General features: G+C 49.3%; 5 protein-coding genes and 1 pseudogene across 6 annotated transcripts, besides 1 other annotated feature; 1 reads left to right on the plus strand and 5 right to left on the minus strand.

Annotated features, from left to right (window-relative positions):
* Positions 1–1,092: 1,092 nt before the first annotated feature.
* Positions 1,093–2,639, plus strand: NCS57_01383900 (Purple acid phosphatase; the record flags this gene model as incomplete). The annotated part of the gene is made up of 2 exons (XM_053063461.1): positions 1,093–1,225; positions 1,276–2,639. 2 exons carry the CDS (start codon positions 1,093–1,095, stop codon positions 2,637–2,639), a joined length of 1,497 nt encoding a protein of 498 aa, XP_052906794.1.
* A 2,976-nt stretch (positions 2,640–5,615) lies between these two features.
* NCS57_01384000 (DUF3669 domain-containing protein) lies at positions 5,616–6,887 on the minus strand (the record flags this gene model as incomplete). The annotated part of the gene is made up of 1 exon (XM_053063462.1): positions 5,616–6,887. One exon carries the CDS (start codon positions 6,885–6,887, stop codon positions 5,616–5,618), a length of 1,272 nt encoding a protein of 423 aa, XP_052906795.1.
* A 484-nt stretch (positions 6,888–7,371) lies between these two features.
* NCS57_01384100 (uncharacterized protein) lies at positions 7,372–7,899 on the minus strand (the record flags this gene model as incomplete). The annotated part of the gene is made up of 1 exon (XM_053063463.1): positions 7,372–7,899. The coding sequence occupies one exon, from the start codon at positions 7,897–7,899 to the stop codon at positions 7,372–7,374; it is 528 nt and encodes a 175-aa protein (XP_052906796.1).
* A 1,083-nt stretch (positions 7,900–8,982) lies between these two features.
* NCS57_01384200 (Carboxylic ester hydrolase) lies at positions 8,983–10,599 on the minus strand (the record flags this gene model as incomplete). The annotated part of the gene is made up of 1 exon (XM_053063464.1): positions 8,983–10,599. One exon carries the CDS (start codon positions 10,597–10,599, stop codon positions 8,983–8,985), a length of 1,617 nt encoding a protein of 538 aa, XP_052906797.1.
* Positions 10,600–13,515: 2,916 nt separating this feature from the next.
* NCS57_01384300 (FA-desaturase domain-containing protein) lies at positions 13,516–14,994 on the minus strand (the record flags this gene model as incomplete). Its single annotated transcript, XM_053063465.1, has 3 exons — positions 13,516–13,833; positions 13,891–14,723; positions 14,793–14,994. 3 exons carry the CDS (start codon positions 14,992–14,994, stop codon positions 13,516–13,518), a joined length of 1,353 nt encoding a protein of 450 aa, XP_052906798.1.
* Positions 14,995–16,087: 1,093 nt separating this feature from the next.
* Positions 16,088–16,561, minus strand: NCS57_01384400 (annotated as a pseudogene). The gene is made up of 2 exons: positions 16,399–16,561; positions 16,088–16,281 (listed from the first exon to the last, which is right to left on the minus strand).
* Positions 16,088–16,561: a sequence feature.
* Positions 16,562–18,253: the final 1,692 nt, after the last annotated feature.

Genomic DNA, 18,253 nt, shown 5'->3' on the forward strand with positions numbered 1-18,253 from the left:
GAGAGGGCGCCGTGAAGGGGCGCCAGAGAACATCAAGAGAAAAGCCGGGCGAAGTGTAAGACACCATAGATTTATCCTCTCAAAATCTCTTTGTGTAGCGATTTGATACTTTTTCGCAGGGCCTTGGCGACATTAGCGATGTGTTCAAGTTCAAAGATCTGGCAACGCAACGGGGTTTCCATGAGGGCCTGGAACACCAGGCTGTAGTGTTTCACGGTAACACTTGAATGCTCATATGTGTTAGAATTTTTATTCTGAGATACTGTGAGCGTTCGATGTCCCTTCTATAGACATGATGAAGATCGACAACAATGGACCTGCAAGAATGGTGGCATGAGTTTCCTCGTTGTTTCCGACCACTTGATTAGGACAGTTCTTTAAGAGTTTTATCAATGTAAGATGATAAAAAACTACGCATATATCAGAACAAAGCAACAGCGCGATAATATTTCTATTAAGCGGACAAATAACCAGTGCCCCTGATGAGCGGTATAATGCCGCATTTGATCTTTAGTGATTGCACCCTACCTCCTTGGCCGCTGCAACAGGGAGCTGATTTCATGAATTGACGAATATCAACACAGGTGTCTCGCTAAATCTCGGCCTCATACACTATCTGGTCACGCACGATGAGGAATGGTCAAGACAAGCGTGAGCACCAAATTCTACCGCTTCAACGAGACCTTTGAGCTCGTCTTGGCTGACATTGAAGACGAAAACTTTTCACATTTCGACTGCTCCTGGGACGTTCACCGAAGAAAACGAGTAAACTAGCCTTAAACAGAGGCCCTGTCGGGTCGATCATTTACTACGCTCGCTGACCGACTCGACGGACCAATTACACGACGTTCAATAAGCACGAGGCCTATCAGTTTCACATGCAACATCATACATCCCGAGCCAAACTACTCAAAATGTAGAACAAGAGCACGGCAAATGTCCTGAAGAGGAAGGTTACCGAAACTAAGCCAGGACGCCGGATACACGGCACTCAATGTGCTTGAGACGATGCAGAGTCTGATTTGCATATAACTCTCAAGCCCAGTCCGCGAGATGAAGCTGAATCAGTAAATGCAGAGTTGACACTACAAAATGGTTTCTTACAATTGCATCGCAACCTTTTCAATCTTGATAGGGACAGCTCTATCAAAGGCCAGCCTTCCACCCATACCCTCAGATTCGTCGACGCCAGTCCAGCAACGTCTGTCTCTAGATGGGCCGAACAGTAAGTCACCTAACCACGCTGCTTGGACCTATGCTAACAAGTGTTTAAAGGTGTTACGATAGGATGGAATACATATTCCAAGCAAAGCAACCCCTGCGTTAAATATGGCACTTCAAGAGAGCTGCTTAACCAGGAGGCTTGCTCGGATACTTCAATCACCTATCCTACCTCTCGCACCTGGGCCAATGCAGTAAAGCTCACTGGTCTAAAGCCAGCAACAACCTACTACTACAAGATCACCTCGACAAATTCCTCTGTTGATGAGTTTTTCAGCCCTCGAACGGCCGGAGACAAGACTTCGTTCTCCATCAACGCCATCATTGACCTGGGTGTTTATGGCCAAGATGGATTCACGATCAACATGGACCAGTCCAAACGAGACGTGATTCCCAACATACAACCTTCACTGAATCACACGACGATTGGTCGTCTTGCGTCTACGGCCGACGACTATGAGTTTATCATCCATCCAGGTGATTTGGCCTATGCCGACGACTGGTTCCTGAAGCCAAAGAACTTGCTTCATGGAGAGCAGGCTTATCAAGCCATCCTTGAGGAATTCTACAACCAACTTGCGCCCATCGCTGGTCGAAAGCACTACATGGTCAGCCCTGGAAATCATGAGGCAGCCTGCGAAGAAGTGCCATTGCTGAATCTTCTTTGTCCAGAGGGCCAGAAGAACTTTACCGACTTCATGAACAGATTCGGTCGCACGATGCCTCAAGCATTTGTATCGACATCATCAGATGACACTGCGAGAGTCAATGCAAACAAGGCAAAGCAGCTTGCCAACCCACCCTTCTGGTTCTCTTTTGAGTATGGCATGGTCCATGTAGTCATGATCGACACCGAGACAGACTTTCCTGACGCCCCCGATGCACCTGGAGGATCCGCCAATCTCAACAGCGGGCCTTTCGGCAGTCCGAATCAGCAGCTTCAGTTTCTCGAGGCGGATCTCGCCTCTGTTGACCGAGAGGTCACTCCCTGGGTTGTTGTCGCGGGACATCGACCATGGTACACAACGGGCGATGAAGGATGCCAGCCGTGCCAAAAAGCATTCGAGAGCATTTTCTACAAGTACGGCGTGGATCTCGGCGTGTTCGGACACGTGCACAACTCCCAAAGGTTTTATCCTGCATATAACGGAACCCTGGACTCTTCGGGAATGAACAATCCAAAGGCACCCATGTACATTGTTGCTGGAGGCGCGGGAAACATTGAAGGCTTGAGTAGTGTTGGAAAGAAAACGCCCTTGAATGCATTCGCATATGCAGACGACTTTAGTTATGCCACGATTCGGTTTGTGGATGCTCAGAAGCTGCAGGTTGACTTCATCCGCTCCTCAACTGGCGAGGTGTTGGATCGGTCGCAGCTTATCAAGTCTCATAAGGAGCGTTTTGTCAGACAGAGCTGAGGGTCGATGGACAGCTTAGGGGTCTTGTGGCTGCACAAAATAGAGTATCTCATTGAGCCGAGATATGAAAGAATGCATAAGTCTTGAGAGGGCGTTTTGTGTGCCAGACACGCTTTGAGTGTGTGGCTTATCACGTGACCACCTGACGTGTGTGCTTTTCAACCCGTGTCTCCTTTCGTGATTGAGCAATTCGCCAAATGGCAGCAGGCCAAACTGCATGACCAACACCCTGTCCCAAGTATTCGATCCTGATATACCACTTGTCAGTAAACTTCCCAATGCGAGGCCTGTTCCAATGACCCCAGGTGCTAATAGGACCAGCTTTTGACTGCCGGTACCTACGACTATGCGGAAACCCAGACGCAAGGGCCTTCGGTCGCGGCCCGCACAGCGCATGCTAACCCCTGTTTTTGATGATGCTACGAAACTATCCACGGAATCAACTGCTAGTTTCCTCCCTGGTCCCACTTCTGGCAAGAAAAGGAAGCGCGAAGTCGACGCTGAAGCCGCACCTCGACCACCACCATGTGGGCCCTCATTCATCTCTGGTTCAGTCCAGGACGCACTGGGTCCGATCAGCTTGCCTATTGGGAATCCTCAACCTGGCCCGCTGCTTGGGAACACACCTGCTGAGTCCAAGCAGCTGGACGATGCGCAGCAAGTCCTCGATGGTATTCCTGGCGACTCCGCGTCGAATGATAATGCGCATCAGGACAGCAGAGTCCCCAATAACTCCCTGTATAACGACGTCGTCTGGCCGCTGGAGGCTGCACCAACGCTTTCCGCAGAGCAACAGGGGATTGTCGACCTTCTTGACCAGACGCCCCCACCCAATATTTTCTTCACCGGCTCGGCTGGCTGTGGAAAATCCACTGTTTTGAAAGCCATTGTGGGAAAACTAGAAAAGGTGCCAAACAAAGTCTTCTGGGTTACTGCACCCACTGGTTCAGCGGCTGTCCAAGTTGGTGCTAGGACGCTCTCGAGCTATCTGGGGTGGACACCTGAGGATGACAATCTATGCATGGACGATCTTATTGATCTAACAAGACACGGAAGAAAGTGGCTCGAGTACCATCAGAAACCCCCAGAGGAGAGGGAGGGAAACCCGCCGAAAAGCAGCCCGTATACCAGGAAACGTCTGGGGCAAACTCATGTCCTCATCATCGACGAGATTAGTATGGTCTCGAGCAATTTTCTGGAACGAATTAACAAGACCCTGAAAAAGGTAAGGGGCGTCTCCCAAACCTGGAATGCAGACCGCCCTTTTGGGGGAGTTCAGCTCATCGTCACTGGCGACTTCTGCCAACTCCCCCCGGTCCATCCCTTCCAACACTGCGTGGAGTGTGGGCAGGAGATATATGACCCGAAAACAAAGCAAATTCCCACGGTGTTCAACTGCAAGAACAAGCATGGCCCGTTCCTAGAGAAAAACAAATGGGCTTTCATGAGCTCTGCCTGGAAGGAAGCCAACTTCACCCACAGACATTTGAACGAAATCCATCGCCAGAACGACGCGAACTTTATTCGAATGCTCCAGAAGTGCCGAATTGGGCATGCGATCTCTCCAGCCGAGATGCAGGTGCTCATGAATCATCCCAACAACACCGCCAATGCCACGACGCTTCTGTGTACAAATAAAGAAGTTGACAACGCTAATACATTCGAACTCGAGAAGTTGAAGACGCCTCCACGCCGATACGGATGCTTCGACGGTTATCGATGGATCGATTGTAGGGATAAACATCTTGGGGAGAAATTCAACTGGCTTCCCGATGGAACCCTGGCGGGCTTGGAAGGACATCGCCTCAGGCGAGAGCTTTCCGTCAAGCCCGCGATGGTTGTTGTCCTACAGATCAACCTTGACATCGGGGCAGGGCTGTCCAATGGAAGCCAGGGCATCATTTGCGGTTTCGAGAAATTCGACGAAGCGAAGCTCCCGAAAGCTCAACTCTCTGACGATAGTATTCCTCCTTGGCAGGCTCTTAGAGGGAAACATGCAGAGCCCAGAGAGGACCAGATCTGAAGGTTTGCGTATCGACAAAGGGTGAAGGCATGGCCACGAGTCCACTTCCACAATGGCAAGAAGCGGACCATTTTCCCTACATGTATCGTCACCTCCCTCGGAGACAGGGAGCCCTATTCTCTTCTATACCGTACCCAGATTCCGCTAATCGCTGGATGGGCTATGACTGTCCATAAAAGTCAAGGGATGACGATGGACCGTGTCATCATTAACTTGTCAAAAGTGTTCGAGGAGGGCCAAGCCTATGTCGCCCTGTCGAGGGCGACTAGTCTCCGGGGACTCAAACTCGTGGGCGACTTTCAAACGCTGGCAATGGGCAGTGCCGGAAATGAGCAAGTGAGAGCCTTCTTCCGGAGACATTTTGCACAGGAGCTATCCCTGGCCCATGAAGAGAATCAGCCAAGCCAACCCTTGCCTCCACGCCGATCCGTCTTGCCTCAAACCAGCCCTGATGCTACACCCGCGGTAGACCACCCAGACGATGCATCATCAGACGAGTTCCCGGACATATCTTTCTTGGAGGATTTTCCTGACATCAGTTCTTTGGAAAACTGTCCAAAAGCTGGGACCCTGGGAGATGGCCCAAAGATCACATCGGTAGGCCATTGTCGAGATGCTGCATCCTCTGGAGACTGCCCTGAAGTTGCAATCTCGGACGAGTACTCAGACGATGAAATTGAATGGTCATCTTTTGATTGGGCATGAGTTTGAACACAGGCTGGCTCGGTTTGCTTAAGCCAAGGTCATTGTGTACACGAGCTGGTACGAAGTGCTTCGAGAAGCATGCGTTTCTAGTTATGATCCTCCCACGGTTTTGCTTCTGGTACAACACTAATAGCAATTTTTCGATGTCTCGATGGGCAGCTTTGTTACATCGCCCTCGACTGTGATTCTGACATTCCCATGTCACTTACACTCTACGCCTGATACCATGGCAAGTTGGTTGTGCAATTTTACCCCTTGTGTTGGCGATGTCCATGTCCCAGTCCATGATCGAGATTTTGCCGCTCCCTCTCAATGCAGGCATTGATGAATGTATGTGGGAGCGCCCTCAGCTTCTCGTCCTTCTCTGCCAGAACCTCTTCAGCCTTGATTGTATAACTATCCCGGAAGACAGACCATAGCTGCTTGCCCAGGTCATCATCCATCAGTGGTAACGGGTAGTACGGGTCGTTTTCGAAAAACGCAGTCACGAGTTGCTCGACCAGGGCCTCGGGTTGTTCCCATCCGATTCTCTCCTCCCATCGGGTGCACAGGTTAAAGTCGAGCACCCAGATCCGAGTAGTCTTTCTCCTGACTTCAGTTGCGGCCCAAGGGGACTCTAGAGTGGTCTGGGGAGAAGGAGTTCTCGGCGGTTGTGAACCAATGCTGGCCTCGCTGCCCAGAACAAACTCGGCATCGTATCCATCCACGTTGGCGACCCAATGGATAATTGCCAGTGCTTCTCCAATCGCCGAGGCATATGATGAAACAGGTAGACCAAGGTTCATCATTTGATCAAGGCACAGATTGAAGTTTCTGAGAGAAAAGTTCACCTGTCGAGGTTGGTGAGGCGAACGCCGTCGGCCAAGGTAAATCCGAGCCAGACAATCGCGGTTCAAGGGGCTCTCCAGCGCGGCTTGTTGCATGCTTTGAGGGCAATACCTCTCGATCAATATTTCTCGTACAGCTCCAGCTAATGGCAAGATGTGTTCTGAAGTGAGTGCCGAAGATGGAAAGGGAAAATCGTCATGCTGTTCCATGAACAGCCCCTTGTTTTCCCGCCACCACCGGTTTTCCTTTGATATGTGGCTAAATACCCGTGGAATTCGACACTTAGGGGCATCTCTCTGTCCCAAGAAAGCAGAATAGATGGCTTTATGGGCTTCATAGTCGATCCAAAGGGCGTCCTGAAAGCCCGGTCTAGCCACTTTGACTACCATCTCTCGGCCAGGCCATTCAAAAACGAGGCCGCATTGTCCGAATCCAATCTTGCGAAAGCCAATAATCTTTTCCGGGATCTCTTTGGCGATGTTCGAACCTCTGCTGCTGATGGTCGTGTCCAAGGAAAGAAGTCGGGTAGCCAAGTCCACCCGCAAGAGCCCCTTCTCTTGTCCAAAATTCTCTTCCAGATGTGCATTTATTTGCTGGTCAAGAAGTTCGGATAGTTTCTCTGTGGCTAGCGCATCGGCGGAGGAGGGTTGAGGTGGGAGCTTATCAAGGCTCTCATCGTGTGGGATGTCCATCGTGATCGTGGAGAGAGAGAGCAGGGAGGAGTATCCCAAATTGCGATGTCATAGGATGAAAACAAAGCGAGTATTTCGTTGGGGGTATAATGAAGCGTTTTATACTATATAAGAGTCTGCGTCTAGGCAGCTAATTTAGCTTCCAGTCAGCATGATGAGGAATCATTTTGGGGGCAGTGCAACATCAATGCAACCGATGGTTGCCTGTCTGCACAACTGTTTGGCCTAACTAGTTGAATGCTAGACGTGATAGTACTCCCCCACTAGGTAGTGAAGGCCCCGAGGATGTAACTGGGATTTAGAGCTGCTCTCCAGATAGTTTGGAGCGAGACCCTCATCACTGATCTATAGGGGCCATTCACACAAGACACTACACTCCATGTTTCAATCTAGTATCGTGTTGAATAATGTGCATTCGAAATAATTCAAGTCATTCATTCGTGTTCAATCCCAACCTTCCTCACAGCAGCCCCATCCAGTCCCCTTACATCCCATCAGCCAGCATGGCATCAATCATTTGAACATGTCGGTTCGCGTTGGTCTCGCTCCACTCGTTGTCATAGTTGAGACCATATGGCCAAAAGTGACCACCGCCGCAGTTGATGCGGGCATTTGGACCGTCGAAAGACTGAAGTAGACGGGTTGCAGAAGGCCAGTTGTTGGCTGCGCACTTTTGGTCAAAGGCAGCCGTCTGTCCAACACCCAGGGTGTGAGCGATCTCGTGCATTGCCGTCCGCTCAGTCATGTAAGCCCGGTTTGAACCGAAGCGGAGATCTCCATTGTAGCTCGCTTCGGCGGTGGGAACGCCGGGGGCGTAGTAGACGCGGATGGTCTTGCTGGCGTCGGTGAAGCGCCCATATCGTGCCACGGCGCGACGCATGGCCTCCTCAATCCGCACGTATGCATCAGCTTGGTCTGATGTTGGGTTGGAGGCCTTTTGCAATGACCAGCTCAAAGCTGCTGAGGCGGTCGAGGCGTAAGCCAGAGCGACAGTCAGGATAGAGAAGCGCATGTTCTTTGCTTGTCGAATATCAGGACTTCGATAGGCTGAGATGTCAATGCTGGTGACACTGGAAAGGCTAGTGATGAAGTATGGGAATGGATGGCAAAGTCCGAAGGCTGATCTAACAGTTGAGGTCTAACTGTATCCTGCGTCTACTAATAAACTTGTTTCACTCTGGCGTCGTTCCTACTTATATCATGTTTGCAGACCCCTGCAACTGCATTGCCGGCCTTCGATCTTATCCCTTTCAATTTCTTCGTTTCATCCGCTCGTGTGGAATAACCACCGTCATAGCTCCGATTGGCCCTTGCGAGACTACCTGTGTCAGGTTGATGCGATCCCTGCCTCCTCTTCCTGGTGCAACCCTGTTAAGGCCACGGTTCTTCCGTTGATGCTACACAACTCCGCATGTCTACAATCGCGCCAGTAGCGGTCATGGCCATCACTCCATCGGCAATGATGGCGGTCACCAATGAATATCCATTTGAGGTCTATACAAGGAGTACCCTAACCTGTTCTCTTAGAAGGTCATTAACTAACCATCTAAGCTCTCACTCAGTACTCACCGATAACTATGGGCATGGAACAATCGCACGTCTTGATGATAGACGGGTATCACGGTCGACAGTCTTCCGAATAGTCGTACTTATTCTCTCCTGTGCCATTGAAACCAAACTGATGGTCTATAGCGATCGCCCAGAATAGACTTCGGACTAATTAATACCTGACTGGGATCAATGCTTGGCACAAAACTGTCCATTGGTGGAAGATCCTGGTTCTCGGTGAAACAAATTCAGATGGGCAGTTCTCCCGACAGCGGAGAAATAACTTTAAGACTATAGACGGCCATATCGAGCCACTTCTGGCAAGATTTTCAAGACCCTATCGACGGATCCCTGAAGCCTTAGTTTGAAAGCCGCCTGCTTAGACCACACTGGGCCGAGGCAGACTTCCGAATACTAGATAGGAAGGTGACGATGGGCTCAAGAGTATCACGAGAAAGCGCAAGTAAAGGGTTCCAGAGTGGTACATTTCGGACTTGACTGCTAAATGCAGAGCTAGATACCCAGAGTAGCTTTAGCCAGTAGAGATCTACACAGCGTAGCCATTCTTGATACACTCATCCCGGAGACGCTTAGCACTCAACGCTTGCTCAACCTTGCCATTCGCACCCCACTCAACAATCCTAGACCTGTCCAGCACTTCTGTTGCCGGTTTCCACCCAGCCTCTTCCAGTCCATGTGCCGGCTCCATGGCAAACTTGAGATAGAGGTCCTGCATTCGCTTACTAACCCGTCTTTGAAAGGGAGTTGATGGCCCGTCAATTTCGTATGTGCCAAACACTAGAGGCAGCTCCGCGGTGTGGTACGCCCCTAGCCATGGTAGAGGCGAGATGTTGGTGAAGTTGCCAGCGTAAAGGTATTGGTATGTTGTTGCCCCAGCCTTTGACCGAAGCCTAACTTCTTTCAGAGTTGTGCATTGAAGGTTCAGTCCAAACCCCTGGGCTATCTTGGCAAGGTCGGCAGGGAGTTCGGTCGCCGTTTTGCTCCCTTCAAAGTCGTATGGGACGACTGCGGCTCCTTCGTTGGCGTTGGTGCCGATCAACATGGGAATATGAGCTGGATACTTCGAAGGATCCTTTCCGATTCTCTCAGTGTAATTGGCGAAGATGGTGACGTTGTCCGCAATGGTTCCGAACATTAGCTCATCATCAGCGGCACCTCCCGCACCAATATCTGCTTGCAAATATGCCTTGATCTTGGATTCGGGAACCCGGCGCATACACTCTAGTTCCTCCTGGGGTGACAAACCGCCGCACCCAAGGCGGCTCGCAGCCACTGAGAATGTGCTGTGGTTGTTGGAGTCAGACAAGACGCTCTCAATGGCCACTGCATTTCCGGAGTCGGCAATGACGCCTTTGATAATGGGATCTCGAGGCCAGGCAAACAGATAGCTGTCCACCGAGTACGCCCCCGCGCTTTCTCCCCAAAGAGTGATGCGGGAGGGATCACCGCCGAACCGAGCAATGTTGTCACGCACCCACTCAACGGCGAGGCGTTGATCAAGGAATGACAAGTTCAAATTCTTCCCGTCTTTAGCTAGGCCAGCAGCGTTGGGGAGACCAAGGAGATTGAGACGGTATTGGACTTGAACAACTATATGTCTCTGGCTGCGTTGGACCCAGTTAGGGGCGAGCTGGAAGGGGACGTTGGTGCCTCCGAAGCTATAGCCTCCACCGTGAATCCAAATTATGACAGGTAGAGAGTCGTAGTGTGTGGAAGCCGTCGAAGCCGTCTCCTCAACTGCCCTCTTGGGTGCAAACACAGAAAGTCGGAGGCAATCCTCAGTTGTGTTGGAGTAATCTCCTCGCTGAAATGAAGCGGCGGTGACAGGGCCATCCGTGATGGTGCCTCTGAGATTTGGTGCAACATATTGGAAGCAACCAGCAGGCAACTTGGTCGCTTTGGTGACCTCTTTTCCCTCATGCTTTTTCGCGACGGGGGGTGCAAATCGGAGAGGCCCAACGGGGCTTTCGGCGTAGGGAATGTCCAAGAATGAAGCAACTTTGGGTTGCGAATCTCTGAAGAAGGGTGCAAAGATACCAGAGCTTGTGTTTACTGCAACTGGCGAAACGTGATGTTGAGTAGATGGTGCCGCTGTGATTGGAACAGCAGCCAACAGAAGGGACAAAAGGTGAAGCGCCATCATGTTGCCTGTTGGTTGATTTGTTGACCTACAGCTCATCGCCCATTTTGTAACTGAATCTATATACCATGAAGCCGCCCCGTCTACTCCCTTTGGTATCGTGAATTACCAAGCCGTTGTCGGCGTCTTCATCTTAACTCCGATACCTCCATGTTGAGTCTCAACTCGTCATCAGCCCGACAGCCCAATAACGCCCAAAAATAAGCGTTAGATGAAGAAAATAGTAAGCATGGGTCTTTTATTTCACTGGCTGAGTAATTGGGCCCGTAATTACGCGCTGGCTGGGCGTCCTCAATCTACGGAAAACCACAGTTTTCCAAACTCCGCGAGCCAACTCCCCGACCACCTTTTCAATTAAGCGACCTCTTACTCCTTCTCCTTGTCACCTACGGGAACTCTTGGTTATGGAAAAGCTATTACTAGGGGATAGTAGAAAACTCCAGCCTTGAGTTGTCCTCACCAGCCATTTCATAGAGGCAAAACACATACCTATTATCAGGCTATTTCGTAGACGATGATTTCTATGGCGTTGCTGCTAATGTGAGCTGATAAGAGCAGTAGTCTCATGGCTTTTATGGAATCAATAATTCTCTCTAATTAGTGGCTGAAGGTCATATAGATCTCGTGAAACTGCCGCCATTAAAAGAATCCCGACAGTAGGGTAGTTCGCTAATGCCTTGGCAAACGAATGTGATATTTTCCACCACGATTGGCAGACATCAACTTGTTGAAGATAGGGAAAATTTGTTCGGTTAACAGATTGAAAATGACAAGAGAAGTAGAGTAGAGGAATTGGATACTAATTAGGTAGACAACGGGGAACATGATCTAACGCACAACTCTTGAGGGCATAAATCGTGGACAGTGGCATGCCCGGGTTATGCTTGCATAAATATTGCACGGAGTGCGGACTAATGTTGATCCATTTACTTCTGCCTGTGAGTGGTGGGTGTCATATCCTTGCAAAGGGTAAGCATTGCGAGTTCTTAATATAGCACGATACGGGGATCATCGTTTGTACACGAGCCTTTATAACCTCGTTCTTACACCTACACTTCGCTGCCTAGAATGAATTGTCAGATCAATTTCCTGCCATCTTCAGTTCAGAGAGTTACCCATCCTTCATAATTCATTATCCATTTTCCACCATGAAAGCGAAACTCGGCGGCTGGCTTCAATCCAGGCTCGACGTTGTTCGAGGCAAGAATAAAATTCCTCCTTATCTCCCCGAGCGACGACATTATGTTTTGACCCCCTCGGCTTCTCACGAGAACCTCAACCAAGCCTCTCCGTTCTTCAGCAAGCTGCCTCCCGAGATAAGGCATGATATCCTCGTGTTGGCATTCGGCGACCGAACGTTGCACATGGACCTTTCTTTCAATCACCCAATGACACCCTTCCCATATTGGCGTACTTCGGCATGGCCCCATGATTACATGAATGGGCCTTGGAAATGGGAACCAGATTACCACAAATCAAAACGCTGGCACTGGCGAAGCAGCATATGTCATCGTTGTCGACCCGACCACCGCGAACATTCGCTGCAAACTAGAGATGAGCCCTATGAGAGTGAGCCAGATGCCGGAGATGACCACTGCCTTGATGGGTTTGGGCAAAATTGCGAGTTCTGGCCCGGAGAGTCACCATCAAAATGCTTGATTGGTGTTATGGGCTGGCTCTTGGCTTGTAGACAGGCGTGAGTTGTGCAAACAAATGCCCATGTTGCATTCTTATCGGAATTCTTGCTGACTAGTTTGGGTAATAGATACTCCGAAGGCATTGCGGTGCTCTATGGGACAAACACTTTCCATATCTCGACGCAGGAATTTCTGGGTCGTGTACCGCAGCTGTTGCTCCCCGCTAGGCTTGCCAGTATTTCGTCACTGGAGATCGTATTGCCTCTAGAGTTGGAAGAGGAGGGGAACGAAGCATGTTTACCCCAGCTAGATGCTTTGGAGACTACTCTGTCCGTTCTTAGGTCCGCGTTTCCGAACATATTCCGTCTTTATCTCGCCTTCAAGATGAACATCGGCCATCCAGACTTTCTAGACTGTCACTCTCTACTCATCGCCTTGGACACGTTTGTCACTCAAAGCGAAAAATTGCAGCACCTCAGAGTTTCTATTACGAGCACTGTGGCAGAGCATAGAATTAAGTATCCATGGACGGACACGTGGTTACAGAAACCCGTGAGCAAGCAGTTCTGGCCAGAGGATGGAGTTGACAGGAATGGCTACTGGGTTAAAGGGGGCAATGCTAATGGTGGGGGATATGTGGAAGCTCTGTGTATGTGTCCTCACCACAACGGGTTGGGGTCTTGTATTCTACGGAGTTTAGCTTCATGACAATCTTGTGTATAAAGCTGTGCTCCTGCATGAGAAGAGAAGTGACTTGAACCATATATACCAGATTGGTATGGCTATGATTCATCTGTAAGTCTATTGATCTGAGAACCGTGTAGAATAGATCCAGCGCTATTTGATCCTTCTCCTTTCTTCTCTTATCAATTGGGTACTATATAGTTGTCTTCTAGGACAAGATCCCGGTCGTTCGGCGGATATCCCTTGTCTGTGACAACGATGCTTGCTCCCTTGTCGAAAGTCAGGCAAGCGAGTACGCCAACATAACTTGCATAGGGCTTCCCATTCGGGCATGCTGTGCGAGAGCTTGAAAGTCATGGAATGCTATGTTTAATGCAGTTATTACAAAAAGTATGTATGAAGGCGATTTAACCTTGCACTATAGACTGATGTACCTTCTTTTCCTATGCTTCTACCCGCCATCTGTCCCTTGTTTGATATCCAGGAGAATGCTCTTCGGTTGGAAGGCTTCATGTTGTATGAACAGGTATTGAATGAAACATTTCCAGAATGCTTAGACTTAGCAAGTGCAGCTGAACCTACCCACACCGTTACAAGACTATGGCGTCTTGAACTTCTGCTCGATCTCTTCCTCGGAGAATCTCCGAGTATGTCTCTGCAGAAGCTTGACACGCTCATCCATGTTCAATGACATTTGGCTACCAATAGGAACCAAGCACTCCGCCAGTCGCTTATAATCCTTCATCAGTAGCCTCACAGTGACCATGAGATAATCGATATCGTGAAAGACCAGGGCTTGCTGAGAGGCGTAGATGTGCTTGGTTTTCAAGAAGGAGACAGGGTGTTCACGCCAATGGCGCATAGGGTTGAGGTGGTGAGAGGTGTGATACCCGTCGTTGAAGCAATGTCGGTTGCTCTGTAGAAAGATTAGCACGGAGAGCATAAGTCGACAGGCAGGTGAAAAGAAACTCACAGCAACATCGATGAGAGTGATACTTGATCGGTAATCAGAATCTGGCTCATCTGCATCGACAAATGCATGCTGTCCCCAGTTGCCAGCCATCAGACCAAGTCGAAGAAGAAACAGGGGGATGAGGAAAACAAAGACAGTGGCTCGAGGGTTGATGCGATAGAGCGTGTATAGCGAAGTATAGGTCGAGAGTTCCCAGAACGCCGCCTTGAATGCCAATGAAGTCCTGCCCTTGCGAATGAAATAGTAGGGGAGCTCAGCCCAGATGAAGAAGAAGAATCTTCCTGTATAATGCAAGAAGTGAAGAAGGCTGTCCCTCTGGTATCGGATTGTTGAAGACAGATCATTGGGTCCGTTGCCTTCAATGTGGTGGTGCTTGACGTGATGGTAAAAGTATGAGTTCCACGTATGGCCCATAAGAGGATCGAGGATGTATGGGAAAATGTGATCAAAAAGGGCAAGACGCTTGTGTAGGATGCCGCGCATATGGATATGCTGGTGCATCATGAGGGTGTAGGTCCCCATGTAGGAGAACTGCATGAGAAAATGCAAGACGCCATGAATCCAAGTAAAGCTGTAGAAGAGAAAAACAGCGCTGGGAATGGAAGTGAAGACGTAAAGCAGAAGATGTGTTAGCATGATGACATCCGTCTCCACGCGGACGAGGGAGCGCGCAATGCGGATGTAAGGGCGTAGAAGAAGCTTGTCGAGAACAGGAGGCAGCTTGATCTGGTCAAAATCCAGATTGTTCATGATGGTCGGCTCAAAATGGGCATCATTGGGGTCATTCAATGCCTGAAGGTGACGCACAGCTTCTTCGTATGAGAGCTGGTTGGCTGATAGGGGTCAATCACTTGTCAATGGCTACATGTGGGTGATGGAGGGGATCGACAGAGCGTACGCACCATGCTGGTTTGGTGATGTGCCGTCATTTGATGCCTTGGCGTCGGCATCGGAAGTTGATGCATCCAGCGTCTTGCCATTGGCCTTGGCAGCACCATCTCCGCCTTCTTTCCGTGTGTGCTCCCTCAAGTCCTCGGTGAGGCTCTGCAGCACCACAAGGTCCGCCTTGGTGAGCTGCCTGTCGAAAACAATGTACTTGTCCATGGCGGGCAGTGGTCTGTGAGCAGCTGACAGCGGGGTGTAGTTAGTGTAGACGTGCCAACGCTGAGCTCATGGCATCACAGTCGTATGAGAAGAGAGGGAACGAGCTTCAAGGACGAGAGCGGCTGACAGTTTGAGCAACTCCTTGGCAGCAACGTAAAGGGTCCAAGTCGGAGAAAAAAAAATGAAATGAGCTAGCAAAGTCAACCCCCTTAACCATTCTGTTTTCAGCGGCTGAAGCGACTCCGCTTTGGGCGGAGCTCTAGTGGGACAAGGGTCCAACATCCCGGCTCTCTGGCTTCGGTTGAGCCTATGATGGACGCTCAAGACTCACACCGCAGAATTGTTTGCCTTCTTGTCCATCCTTTGAATGCATGCAGAGAGGACTGAGGCATTTCAGCCCGTCTAGCCATAGCATAGCCGAGGCGGCACGGTACACACCGCTAAGCGACACGGCAAGCCTCGCTGTTCATGATTCGTGCGTGGGTATTGCCGAAGCGCACCTTTTTTATGCCCGCTGGTGATTCATATTTTTAGTCCAAGCCAAAATCGAGTTATGCATCCTCAGATTATCGGAATGCTCCGTCTTGATCGTCCCATTAGCACAACAAGTTGCATCATCACCGGCCGTGTTTCCCCATTATCCTCAAACAGCCTTTTAACCACGTGTTCGTGTAATCACGGATCAATGGACACAACGAAGAGATTGAGGTCAGGTTGTGCATCAACGTATTCCCGAACCCGCCTCGGCTCGCTCTCGGAAATAGGTTGAGGGCGGTGAATTTGCGCAAGGCTTCTCGAGTTTTCAAGTTTCAACGCATAGATGGTTTCCATCTGCATGACTGTAGAAAGGAGACTAATTTCGTATATCAACGAGAGCTATGTTCATCAGTCACAGTTTAGGTGAAAGCATCATCACGCACATGATGAAGCCTCACTGCCGAGTACTGGTTCATTCTTTAAACGTATATCCGTGTCGTTGAGATAAATTGGATGATTTATATGCTTGAACGACACCTCTTAAAACAGATAGTTGTTTCCAAGGGAGAGAGAGCTCTAGCCAAAAGGTCTTGGCTGCTTTGAAATTACACTCCCATTAATCCAAGCTCATTCGATACTGCACGAACGAGGTCTGGGCCATCGTGTCGTATAGACCGCGGGCTCTGGTATTATCATGCTTTGTGAGCCATTGCAGGCGCAAGCAACCCATCTTCTTGGCAATCTCGGCGACGGCCTCAATGAGCTTGCGTCCTTGACCCTGGCCACGAACGGATGGATCAACAAACAGATCTGGTTCGAGATTAGCATTAGAGTCATCACTTTCTACTAACTGAAGTAGCGAGGACGTGGGTATTGTAACGCATAACTCATATCCTTGGACCTCAGATTGGAGTTGGACAAGCTTACCATTAAGCATCAAGATTTGTTTCTCGCTCCACGGCGTTTGCTCAGGGAAGAAATGGGCAATGCCCACTATCGATTCTTTCCCATCAAGAGTCCTCCTTAAGACCAGGGCTTGGAGGTCATTCTCCTTGTTAAGGGCGAGGTTGGTAGAGAGAGAAGTTGAACTGACTAACGACAGAACGCATTCCAGACCCCATACGAAAATACGAGGATGAGTCAGTCGTCCTGTTGGAAAGTGGTGACTACGTGTTCCAGTCCGGTCTAACTTGACTCGTGGCTAATGTGGCCCATTTTTGTCTCCACGGCAGCCAATTGTCGACCTCAAGCAACTGGGTGAGACAAATTGGGTGATGAAATTGCGAGAGAACAATGAGATGTCCCTATGACTGAAGGATAGAGGGGGTTCTTCCTTGAAGCACCGCGAAGTGTTGGGGTTGATATGGTCTTTCGATACGTTACATGTTGTTCGTTGCCTCTTTGCCGAATATGCGTTTGTCCATGAGAATGAAGATGAAACACGACAAAAGTTGGTATTTCTCAGCTAAATTCCATAGAAGTAAGACACCTTGCGTCTTTTCTCGCTTGTATTTGGTGCATCCCTACAAACACCTATTTGTAAGGGAATGTCGAGTGTACTTCTGACAGCAATTATGAGTCATAACCATCTCGTCAGTCAGTGTACACAGTGCTCGCATAGAAAAAATCCAAAGGTGTTTTGTTTGTCGAGGATGGATTGAAGGCAAACAGGAAGCTAAATGGGTGACACTGACAATTGGGCTGGGGATACTACAATGCATTGACATTCATCCACGGGGAGGCTGCAAATTACTGAAACAACTATTTCAAGGTATCTGTACGTTCCATATATTCCTTGAAATGTCTCGCGAAAATATCTACTTCTTACACGTGCCGAAATTCCTATCATTTGTCGATTCCGTCAAGTCTCACTTCGATGGGTTGAAACCTCCTGATGCATGAAACCACCTTAACCACTCATGTACGCGTTTCAATAGAACTGCTTTCTTTCTAACTGTTCTATGGTCATTATTGCATCCCTCAAAGATCCTATGAAAATTACACGATGTACAAACTAATTGAGATAAGGTAGGCAGCGACTTGCTAGAATCTTCACCTTGAGGAACACCCTAGCCAACGTGGCGGTAAAGAGAATTCATTGCTGCAAGACCACTACGGATGATGGATATAGCTAAGAATAATATTCACCACGTGTCAGTATAGCATCAGCATGATCTTGCGAGTTAATGCTCACCCAAGCGAGTCTTCTACTGCAGGCAGCTAGAAGACTACAGAAAAGGCGACTATGTTAGCATTGTGATATGGTACTATGATGTGTTGGCGATGTGTTCTTTATTATAATTGAAGCCCGGCCCTTGATGGGATAACCGAGCCAGAAGACCGTTCACCCAAGGATTCTGTCCAAGATCCCACACCATAACCTCTCCTAACCTCACAGGCGAGTTTACAACTCTTCCAAAGTCTTCAGACTACCCTGTACGCATCAAATTCATTGGATATCGTAATCAATAAGTTCCCTTCCCCGGATTTCTTGACAGACCCTGCAGCCAAGGCCTGCTAGTCCTACACCCTCTGGGCTTAAGCTCCCAGAACCACACTCATACAGTGTGGTTCGTTGAAGTCCGGTGCAATTATTAACGTGTATTCTATTCTATATCAAGTTCGTGCCTTGTTTTACATGGCTTTCAACAACCCTAGCGACTCCTGTCTGAGCATCGATGTATTGCCAATTCCACTCCCTTCGGCAGCGTTGTTGGACATCACCCATGTCAATAGAGATTCTGTAAACGGTATTTCGATATCTGAATTGCCAAATCGCCTA

The sequence above is a fragment of the Fusarium keratoplasticum genome, chromosome 12 (genome assembly GCF_025433545.1).
Source record: "Fusarium keratoplasticum isolate Fu6.1 chromosome 12, whole genome shotgun sequence".
NCBI lineage: Eukaryota > Fungi > Ascomycota > Sordariomycetes > Hypocreales > Nectriaceae > Fusarium > Fusarium keratoplasticum.